General features: G+C 36.2%; 1 protein-coding gene across 16 annotated transcripts in view; it reads right to left on the bottom strand.

Annotated features, from left to right (window-relative positions):
- Positions 1–371: 371 nt before the first annotated feature.
- Positions 372–12,185, bottom strand: part of MAPK8 (mitogen-activated protein kinase 8) — a 134,859-nt gene continuing 123,045 nt past the window's right edge. For 8 of the 16 annotated variants that reach the window (XM_045399916.2, XM_045399917.2, XM_045399914.2 and 5 more), the window contains 2 exons: positions 8,497–8,574; positions 372–4,876 (listed from right to left, as the gene is read on the bottom strand). In XM_045399916.2, the coding sequence (XP_045255851.1) occupies positions 4,860–4,876; positions 8,497–8,574 (95 nt within the window). In that variant the 3' untranslated portion in view covers positions 372–4,859. The remainder of the gene's footprint in view (positions 4,877–8,496; positions 8,575–12,185) is intronic. The other 8 variants (XM_045399908.2, XM_045399909.2, XM_045399905.2 and 5 more) reach the window with 1 other exon arrangement.

The following is a 12,185-nucleotide window of genomic DNA, read 5'->3' as shown; positions in this document are numbered from 1 at the left end:
AAGCATGGCAAGAGTTTGAAACATTCAAAGCTAAAATCTCTTGTTTTGAAACGGACCCCAATTTTAAGTACTTATTTTTGCCAAGTGGTCATGATGGCTATTCTCTCATATGTCTACCAAGAACTAGGTTAAGGGCATTGAAGCAAAGTTCCTTTGTTAGATAGTTTGTCCAGAAATTTCAAACACAAGAAATCCAAGACCAGATCAACCAGATAACCAAAGTGAAAGTTTAGGCTCTTTACAATCTGTATAAAATCCAAATCTAAGAAACCGGCCCTAGCAAGACCCCTTTTCTCTCAATCCACAGGCAATCCTAAAATTGCCAAGAAACACTTTACCACAGATTTTGTTTTCAATGAAAAAACTCTTAATTTCATAATTTTCATACCACTTTTTTATTTAAAATATTGTAACCAATTGACATACTAGATAACGTTGTTTACATTCCAGTGGTGCATGTTTAATGACTAGGGCATGAATGATGAAAAATCACAATAATGATCTCAGCATTCCCTAAAAAGTGCCCCATTTTGTTTTGTCTAGAGGAAAGGAGAGGGAACGGAACACAGGGAAGGAGAGGAATGGAGGAGGAATGACATCGCAGAGGAAGAAAAGCAAATGTCAGTTATCATACTCAGGTTTCCAGGTGTGACACCCTGCTGGCCAGGATAAACTGTAATGAGAAAGTAGATGTCACAGTCCAGGGAGACACGTAATTCAGTCTAACTTCATTATTCAGCTAAAAGATTAACAGCTTCTCAAAAATATACCAAATATTGGGCCTACAAAAGTAATTTATTTCTTCGTAAAATTTTACTAAGATTTACTCCTTTTGTAAAATGTAAAGAATGGACTGATATCACGAGCAGGTTCTACTTACAAAACAGTAATAATGTCAACGAGCACATCTAACACAATTTTCCAAGATATACAGTGAAAGATTTTACATGTGTCTCTTACTGATGTAAGGTATATACTTTACACACTTACTGGTATTGTTTCAACATTGGCTAAAAAGTATTTAACACACATTTATAATTCACTCAGTAAAGATCTAACAGGGCAACAGCTTACTTGGGAAAGCATAGAAAATTAGTGTGAGGTAGTTCAATAAAAGCCTAGTTTAATTTGTAAGTCATTATGAGAATAGAACATTGTGCAAAATTAATCCACAGGTAATATTTCTCAAAAGTTTCAGTAACGAAGAGAATCTAAACTAGAAATGGCCAAAAAGTGTTACTCTTACTAGACTCTCCTTAAGAGCACTTAACGAAGAGCAGTCAGTTTGAAATTAATTAGGATTTCTGTTTTCCTTATGAGTTTTCTAATTGTACCCCAAACTATACATTTCTGCTTCAATGCCCTTTACCTCTTCATCTTTCTTGCTATTAAGGAAAAATTAGTTTCCTTTGATTCCGGAAAAACCTAAGAGAGATCAGTAGAAACACAATGCACACAAAAAATGCAACAGGATATGGAGAGGCAACATTTAAGAGGGCTGCTAATGACAGAATGGTGGTGTTTGGTTTACCTACTGGTAAGAAGAGTTTACTGGTGTCATGGGGCTTCATGCATCCACTCTATAGCTAATGTGTAACTAATGAACAACACTCACAAACTACAATAATATTTTTGAAAATATACTATGTTTTAACCTCAAAATGTTGTGCAGGCTAGTGCCTAGGCAAACACTGAATAGTTAAGTCTTCATATGTGTAGCAGATACTGGCCAATAGTGTAAACCATCTTATCTGTAACCAAGGAAAGAGCTTCACTTTCCTGCTGCTGATTTCACTATCAGACACTGATGTCCTCTTCCCTCCATCTTTCAGACAGCACAGCAGGATTAGCATAGAACAGAACACTGACAAGGCTGGCAGAAAGAGTGCTTCTTTGCACACTGTCAAGCTTCTCTGGATTGTTAAGGGGGTTGTGTGTAGGCTTCTCATTTAACAGGCTGGTGTTTCTCTTAGGAACACCTGGTATGAACACACTGTGCCTTTACCAACTTGGAAGAGTGCACGTCAGGAACAACCAGCAGCCAAAGGTGCATGACACACTGAAAACTGTTCAGCAAGCAGTATGACAGAGCTGAGATGCTCTATTTGCGTATAGTATAACTAAGTGATCCCAACGATACAATGGTTTTACAAATGGCCAGTATATATTAGAGGGAAGAGAATAGTAACCAGGAAGACACAGGTAAAGAATTGGCATCTCTTTCTTAATCTGTAAAGATAATAAAAATCTTGGTCAAAATAACTTTCTCATAGCAAGACAGTGAGTATATTAAGTATATAAAATTGAAAAATCAAAATTATAGAACAAGAAAGGTGGTTTCACACAAGTACTACCTGACAGAAATGTTATTTGTAACTTCTCTTGGGAAAAAAAATGTTTAAGATGCTTAAAGGATTCCAAAATAAAAAGAACCAATACCTATTTAGCTTAACAAATTTAAGAGCAAAATTGTATTTAGATGTAGTAATTTAAAACCTAGGGCACACAACATTTAACAAAGAGACCTTGTTTTTAGGATATAATTTGTTAAATATTTTAGTTTACACTAAGTAATTCGAGTTTGTTTTCTTTGAATTGAACTCAATGTTATGGTTGGCAAGTGGCAGCTGGCGTTTACAACAAATGATACAGTCAGACACCTGGTTTTCCTTACTTAACCAAAATCTGTATCAATAAAGATGGCTTATCAGCAATCAAGCATAAAATAAGAGAACCTTCTGAAAGCATGTCTGCTGTGAAAGTGCAACAGTGACATAATCTACGTTACAGAAAATACAGCTAATTGTCAAATTAATATAAACACACTCATTCTCAAATTTCTGCTAAAACTGTGAATCCAGTATTTCCTGTCTACAATTCAAGAGGTGTTATAGTCTTAAAACTCTAATTTGTCTAATCAAATTAATGCACCTTGTTGTATTAGAAAAGGGACTGATAAAAAGGCTGGGAAGCTGGAAATCATGACTCTAAGCCATCAAAAACAAACCTGCTATTTCAAAGTATATAAAAAGGCTAACGTATTTTAATCTTAAATATTGCACATTAACAATGATGTAAAATATCTCATTCAAAAGGAATTTTGCACTAAATATATGAATAAAATGCCAAGCAAATTTTCAGACACTGCATGTTAAGCCACACCTGTTCTTCCCATTGGTCACGAATTCCAAGGGGCTTTCTGCCTAGAACCTTGCTGCTTATGTGAGTATGCACTTCCTAGTTCATTACATGAAATCCCTCTTGTTCCAGAGATCATTTAAAAGGTGCCTGGGTCTATTACAGACACCGTATTTCAGAAATAACGAGACTTCAAAGACATTTTACTTGGGAAAAGTTCAGTTATAGAGAAATAATTCTGCAGATAGAAAATGTAAACAGTTAACATACACTTGTCAGGAGCAGCACCATTCTTACACTACTCGACATCCACATTGCATGTTATGTTGAAAATCAGGTATAAAAAAATAAAAGACTCAGACTAAATAACCACCATTTATGCCTGCTCTGCTCAATGTGAAGAAACAGTCCTTAGAAAATGACATCCTATATATGGCTGTGTGCTACTATTTTCAGATGAACGGTATATTGCTCATTTGATACATCACCTACACAAATCTAGGTAGGCTTTGGAACCTCCCAATAGCTAGTATAAATATGATTATGCTACAAGTAGAATCAAATGGCCAGAAACACCAGAACAACTGGTGTTCAACTGACAGACACTCCAAGTAATAGGAAACCGGAAAGGTCCAAGGGCCCGAAGCTGCAGGAAAGGGAAAGACTAGACTCTAGAACATTGCTGGGACCTACAGCCTGAGTAGATTAACTCAGTGTATACAAAAACAGGCTCATAGCTAGTAGAAGTGAACCATCTGTTTATTTGCATTGAAATGTATTATTCATGAAGTATCCTCTTGACTTTATGTGATCATAAACTTTGAGCATGCCACAAATTTGCAGAATACACCATGTTCTTTTTACTTATTTCTGTTGGGTAGGGTGGGGACATAAGGTGGTGGTAGATGCCCAGCATCTTCAAAGACATGCTCTGAGTTATTCTGCCACTTAGATGACGGGGCTTTTGCCAAAATTAAGTAGGATTGCCTACCAATTCTTGTAACTAAATTAGGATTGGCAAGTAGCAAATATTGGAGGTCTCCTAACACGTTCATCATTTACAGTAGTTATTCCTGAATATAACTGGCTACAAGTTATTTTCCCTCACTCCTCTGGGGTTATTTCATTGATAAGCACATAACCCTGAAGGATAGTATCATGAACAAAACATCTGAAATAAATTCTAATAAAAAAAACTATAAAAATCTTAAATAATTCATGATATAGGCAAGTCACCACATAATAGTTGCTTTGATAAACAAAATCTTACAAATTCAGTTAAAAAAATCAGCAGCATAAGATAAAGCAAATATGCAAAAAATTTAAAACATGATAAAATAATTAGGTTTACATTATACAGTTAATTACAGCAAAAAATACAATACAGTTTTGTTGCTGTTTTGAAACACAACTTAGGTTTTAAATTACATCACTTGAAATTAAAAAAAATAAACTACTTTACTACAAAATGAATTCTACATTTTTTGAAAAATCACTCAAAAATAAGACCACTGAATTGTTTTCAAAGTAGTTCTATCAATGACTAACCGACTCCCCGTCCCTCCCACCCCCCCACGGCCCAAGTAGTCATCTACAGCAGCCCAGAGGCCCAGCTGATGCTTCTAGACTGCTGTCTGTATCCGAGGCCAAAGTCGGATCTGTTGACATTGAAGACACATCATTGACAGACGACGATGACGATGGATGCTGAGAGCCATTGATCACTGCTGCACCTGTGCTATGAGAAACAAAACAGCAAATCAGTTGCAGACAGCTGCAGATCGAGCTACTTGCACTGCACTGCCTGCCTCTAGTGGTAATTTTTTCTCTTGGGTTTAGAAGGCTCACTAAAAATAATCGCAAATGATATCCAATACACTAAAAAACACTCTTCATTGACAGCTATGAGGTGAGAATTCTGAAAATGTCTAGAATCGTGGAGTCCTATCCTTTCAATGAATGTGTTTTCCAGTTTAAGACAAGAATTTACATCTGAGCCACATTTAGAAATGGTCCTGCAGCAAGATCCACAAATGGGCTTCAGGGTACGTGTGAATACTGCTGATAATACATGCAAAACTGTCTGTAATGCCTTTTTTTGGACAGAAGATCTTAAAGGACTGTATAACTACAAAAGTTAAAAGCTACTTCCCTACAAAAAAGTCTTTATAGCTTTGCACTAAAAAGGAAAAATTCAAATGATTCAAATTTGAAACAAGATGTACTTCTGGCACATCTTGTTTTAAAGCAAGCGCCAAGGAATAAAATAATTTTAACAGGAAGAAACCTTAATTCAACTGCCCCAGTTTATACAAGGTTATGGGACATGACAGTGTCACTCAAATGGCCTAGTTAAGTAAACTTGGGTCTTCTTATTTCTACGCTAATACTTGATAAGTAGAAATATGGATTTATTAAATAGATAAAGTAGGAGCAAACAGTTTCTTTTGCCGAAAGTATTACCTAATAAGGACTTCCTGAATTTTAAAAAGTAACACGAATACCTGAGCTCGAGACAGAAATCCTCTCAAGGGGATTGGTTTAGGAAGGGGACAGGAATGACTTACACTGGGGTATAGAGAAAAAAGGTAACTCATGCACTAGGCTAAGTACTTTTAAACCACATGAACACTAAATAAGGGTCATTCCAAATTTGAATAACGCAAGTTACTTAAAAGTTCTCAAGAATACATTTATGAAATAAAATCAATGGTCTTCAAATGGAACACTGAGCAGAATTTCTGAGGGTGAGGTTCAGGCACCCAACGATGCTGAAACCAAATATGGCTGAAAACCACTGCTCCTGAACCCAGCATCTGTATTTGAGATCATCCCTCCATTCTGTCCAGATAAGCAATAAAACACTTCAATATGAAAGGTCCTCTGCGAGCTTTTCTTCAAATGCAAAAAGAAAACAGGCAGTGTAGTGGGAATAGGAAAATCTTTAGGGAGGGGACTGGGAGACAGAAAGGAATGGAACCACAAGAGACAAAGCAGGTGATGGGAGTTGAAACAGAAGAGAAAAGCAGGATGAGTATTTCAGGCCTGAGAGATGAGAGGTAAAATAGGTGATAATCTCCTAGACCCAAGAAAGGTCCATTAGCTTCTCAGTCAGAGTGAAACTGAGATAGTATATTCTTTTTAGTTCAGTCAATACTTGGAATGAGCCTTTTCTGACTGAACAGTATGATACATCTGTGTAACATACATAGTACACAATGGCTAGTTTCTAAGACTTGTACTGAAACATTCAAACCATAAAAGGGATCCAACATATATAATTTTTATATATGCCTCTAGTTCAGGGTCTATTATTTTATCCAAATGTTTTAATCTGATAAAAATTAACTTTTAAATGCATTAACTTTTTAATCTAAAAATCAAGTACCTAAGGAAAAAAAAACACACACTTGTTTTTTCTTTAAAGCAATACAGTAAATTCTCAAATATCTGAATGGTAATAATATAGAAAATCATTAGTCTCAGGTGGGTCATTCCTCTCTCAAGTGAGTCTCTACACACTCAAGGCAGGCAAACTTACTTTACTATTAGCCAAACCAAAATAAATATAAGAAGGCACTCAAAGGGGGAAAAGAATAAAATTCATTTTAAAAATCAAGTGGAAATGGTACTATGGTTATCTGATATTTTGATTTACCAAGCACTACTCCTTTTGTTATAGTACATAATCAAGAGCGGAATATTTTCATAACAGCTTAATTTGCTAATACTCATCTTTGCAAGCTATAACTGAGGATCCAGAAGATGTCTAGAAACCTCAATTTCTATCTTTTCCACTGACTTATTTTGTGATCATAAGCAAGTGTTGGACTAAGATTCAAATTATTCACTTACAAATTAAGAACAAATACAACTGCTCTAACTCATGAGATTATTACATTTACTCAAACATCTGGCACTCCAGCTGTGCCACTCAATTGGATAGTATGCTAAAGTATAAAACTGTCCCACATAATGAACTTTCCAAATCCCACCTGAGCCTCTATCATGAACAATTCAGTTATACTACTACTATGTAGCAATACAAAGCTAATTAATTACATGAAGCATTTATAATAGAGCTTTAAATTTGTTAGAAGTAAATTGTAGAGAAAAGTCCATTTCCAAAATAGGTAAAAGCTGTCAAAACCCATTCATATTTTGAACAGGATCTACACTATAATCTGGAAGACTGCATTCTTGATCAAAGATTTAAAATATACAACTCTAAAATATATAAGCAAAAATGTCAAAGCAATCCACAAAAAATGGCTTAAACAATTATGTTTATAGTAGACAATGTCACTATAGTTTTAAAAAACCTTACCCATATACAACATGCTAGATACATCTATTTTTTTCCTCAAAAGTAGAAGTTTCTGAGGAATTAAAATGGCACAGTTTTACTTCAAAATCAAGACCTATCTTTTGAAATACTACTCACTCTTCAAGGCTCAGCTCAAATTTCACCTCCTTCATACAACTGTCCTAACCTCTGTAGCCAGAGAAGTCTCTGTTGCCCGCCAGAAACAAAATGGGAGGCTGAAAAAACCACACACTCTGAAGTTATTGTACTAGTTCATCTACATAACAGATTTGGAATCTTACGTTATTTCAAATTTCTGAACTTCAGTTTCCTCATCCATAACGTGCTGCAATAATCCTATACCTTAGGGTCTTAGGGGCTGAATAAAATAAAGTATATAAACCACTAGTGTCTGCCACGTGGTATGTACTTAATGTACATGTTACCTGCCATTTAACTTTTCCCCTCTATTCTTTATACTTTTACTTGTACTAACATTAAATATAAGATCAGCTTATGATAAAAAAAAGTTTTAACTCCTACAAACCCAGTTCTCTTCTTAGAGAAAGAATACCTTCTAGTGATGGTTTTAATGTTATTGCCTTCGTTCAACAAATCAGTCATATCATTTTGAAAGACAGCAACTTGGTACTACATGTACTAAATTTTGCAGTGAAGCTTTTATTTATCCAAAGTAAAGACTGTCAAGATCACAGAAAGGTATGTATATTGAATTTTGAGAAGTTTCTTCTTTAAAGACCCAACAACAATGCCAACAAAGTTTTTTAATTTCTGTTCTTCAACAGAATGTCAATATCATAGAAAAAGATGTGCATCTTATAAACAGTTACTGATATATTAGTATAATGTATTAATAGAAAAGTGTGTCAGTGCTTTCAAATTTCACCAAACAAACTGTATTTCCTTATATTTATTAAGCCTGGAATAATGTTGATTTTGTAAGTATGGGAAGAACTGCAGGTTTCAGGCCACTGAAGATTACAACACAAGAAGTAAACTGTAATCTTAACCAAGCTTATATTGTAACCAACCTAAAGGAGAGGGCTGCCCCCGTATAACTCCATTCTTGGTTCTCTCCTCCAAGTCCATAACTTCCTTATATATCAATTCTGTAAAAGAAGTAAACAAAAATGAACTTTTCAGTCTAAGAGCCAATCTCACAACGCATGTATGGTTTAAGTGGAAATTTTTATACATGTGAAGTACTTCAAACAGTGTCCTTACAATGACAGTCAGTTAAGTGTCAGCCTAAGATTCAAGGATGTTAATTAATAACAATTCCTTGACACTCAACAATGGATCATATCGAAAGGAAGTACTAATCTTTCCTGTAACCACTGTTTCTCAAGTTGGTTTGATGGTGCTGGGGTAGAAGCTTTCTTTTTCACTCTACCAGCAACTTGTACTACAGCATATCATACCACATACCATTCTGTACTACCATCTGTCTCAGGGAGGGCTTGAACCATGTGTCTTACTGACTTCCATTTCCTGAGCCCTGGAATAGAGCCTGGTGCACTGTGGGTACTCAACTAGATATATGTTACCAAGATTTAAATCAGAGTATGCAAAAGCTTCATTAATCAGAATGAAAGATAAACACATTTTTATTGGAGGAAAAGAAGCAGGTAAGCTACATTTCAACTCCTTATGAGTAAGCATGGTTATCACTTCCAATAACATTTCTCCATGGGAATCTATCTTTTTCTCTTATCAGGCTTCTGGACAGCAAGCAGACCACTGCGACAACTGTTGCAACTGAAGAGAGACAATGGGAGCTGCTCTGCTGGTATCAATATATGCGCCTCCTGTCTTACATTCTTCACTTATAATTCTGATGTTAACTGTGATGTGCCTTGTGAGTCTGAATGTCTACTTAAGAACCTTCGGCCAGGAGTGGTGGTTCATGCCTGTAATCCCAGCACTTTGGGAGGCCGAGGTGGGTGGATCACCTGAAGTCGAGTTTGAGACAAGCCTGACCAACAAGGTGGAACCCCATCTCTACTAAAAATACAAAAATTAGCCAGGCATGGGGGCAGACGCCTGTAGTCCCAGCTACTCGGGAGGCTGAGACAGGAGAATTGCTTGAACCTGGGAGGCAGAGGCTACAATGAGCTGAGATTGCGCCACTGCACTCCAGCCTGGGCAATGGAGTGAGGCTCCATCCCAACAACAACAAAAAAGCAAAAACAAACAAACAAAAAACCTTCTTAAGGTTCTTAAGTAGACATTCAGACTCACAAGGCACACCACACGTAATCTTAATGGTGGATGCCACATCATCACCACTATTTATCATCTTCTTTGGGTCATGGAATCTTCTGAGAATTGTAAAACCCTCTTCTGAGAAAAACATACAAACAAAAAATATTGCATCGAATTTCAAGGAGTCTGTGTTAATTCCTGAAGAAGAAAATTCTGACAAAGAATCCCTGATTACAGAGTATGACATTTATATTGGTAATAAGGTAAAACAAGAGAGTATGTTGGAATGAACAACAACTGGAGACAAGTTTGTTTGTTATAGTAACTTAAGGCTTGGAAGGAGAAAAATAGAAAGCACTGATAAAGGAGAGAATAAGAGATGGTCTTCTTCAAAGAAACAAAAAGGAATGATAAACATTTGCAATATGAGGATTTTTTAAGAGAGAAAATAGCACTCCTCTGGGAAAAAGCACAAAGAGATTAAGGCAGAAGAACCGACACTAATTAGGAGTACTAACTAGGCAAAGCCATCTGTAATTAATGGCTTTGGCAATTAATTTTTCTTTCTGTTATGAGCTAAAACTCTTAGGTAGATCTTGAAAAAGGCAGTCTGTGGGTAATTACTGACATGCACCTGGGGCTAGGAGTAAGAGATACAGAATAAAGGTAAATGTTTTTAAAGCAATCAAAACCCCCAAATATATTCTTAAACAAATGAAAACACTGTATCTCACTGATTTTAAGATGTACTTTTTTTCAGTTTAAACTCTGAAACTGACTCCATCTTATAATCAATGGTGCTGGACAACTGACAGTGTTTTTTTTTCTTTGTGGCACATAATGGTGTGCCTTACAACTGCTGGCCTATTAAGAGTCTATGACCAACCTGGACAACAGAGTGAGACCCCATCTCTACAAAAATTAAAAAAAAAAAAAAATTAGGCTAGGTGCAGTGGCTTAAGACTTATAATCCCAGCCCTTTGGGAGGCTGAGGCAGGGCAGGAGGATCACTTAAGCCCAGGAGTTTGAGACCAGCCTGGGCAACATAGTGAGACCCTGTCTCAAAAAAAAAATTAGCCAAGTGTGGTGGACAGCTACTGGGGAGGCTGAGGCAGCAGGATCACTTGAGCTCAGGAGTTTTGATGCTGCAGTGAGCCATGATCATACCACTGCACTCTAGCCTAGGTGACACAGTGAGACCTTGTCTCAAAACAAAACAAAAAAACAAGATTCTATAAAATACTTCATGGTCTATTGTAAATTAGTAGGATGTAAAAATATCAGGTTAATGCTTTCATACATATTCAGTACAGAGCTATATCTGTATACATATTCAAATGCATATTACATATTCAAATGCAGCAGACTCTATCCAGTTTTATTGTTCTGTCATTTTTTTAACTTTATCATGGGCTCTGCTAACCATGGGTTTCCCAAAGTTCACAGAAAATCAATCTCTAAATCTCTTCAATTTCTAAGAAAGAATCAAATTCATCCTTAGCAAAACACATTTATAGATGGGTTACTTATTCATGTTTATACCTCCCCAGTCCACTTTGGCTTCCCAGGATTTAAAGACAACTCTTAATAACAGGTCTTCTGCCTCTATTTTAAGATGAGGTAAAATGCAGGGGGCGGTGTAGGAGGGTGGGAGGAAGGGGGAGTGATTTACTCAAAGTCACACAGTTACAAAAGTGGTCAAAACACTGAAGGACAACAACACAAATGGAAGTAAATGGGACCTAAACATTACCTGGCCCACATGTCTCAGGGGACCTTTCGAAGAAATATTTTGAACACTTCCATGACTATCAAAGCATGATTAATTTCAGCCACATTTATAAAATAGAATAAAACTACTATATTAGATTTACAAATATTAAAAATTAACTCATTCTGTTGGCAAGGGTGAGGGTAAAGAGAGGCTCCTATACAATATGGATGGAAGTGTACACTACTACAATTTCTTTGGAGAATAATTTGGAAATAACTGAAAAATATCCTTTGGCTCAGCACATCTCCTTCTAGGATTTTTCTTCCAGGTATGTTCTCATATGTGAACATGAATACGGCAGAGTTGTTTCTAACAGCAACAGACTGGACACAATTTAAATGGTCATCAAGAGGGAGATGGATATACAGTGTGACACATTCATACAGCAGAACACTAATCAGTTATTAAAGCAAGAGAGGCATATATGTGAACCAAAACAGAATAACCTTCCAGATATCTGATTATATCAACAAAGCAAGTACATATAGCATATATCGTACACAACCATATGTGATTTTAAAAGGGTGGAAGAAGAGAGGTGGGAGACACTAAACACATTTGTATGTTCACACACCATAGAAAAACATGAGAGAGAGCACTAATGTGTCTGTGTCTGGGGTGGGAAACGGGAACTTAAGAAGTTAAGGAAGGAAGCAGACTTACTGTCCACTTATGTAAAAATATTAATATTAACAAATTTCAGTTATGCACAGAAAATGTCACAAATTTCTCTAACATGAC

Source organism: Macaca fascicularis, chromosome 9 (genome assembly GCF_037993035.2).
Source record: "Macaca fascicularis isolate 582-1 chromosome 9, T2T-MFA8v1.1".
Lineage (NCBI taxonomy): Eukaryota > Metazoa > Chordata > Mammalia > Primates > Cercopithecidae > Macaca > Macaca fascicularis.
Note: the sequence above shows the minus strand (reverse complement) of the source record. Positions and strands in the feature narration are given on the sequence as shown.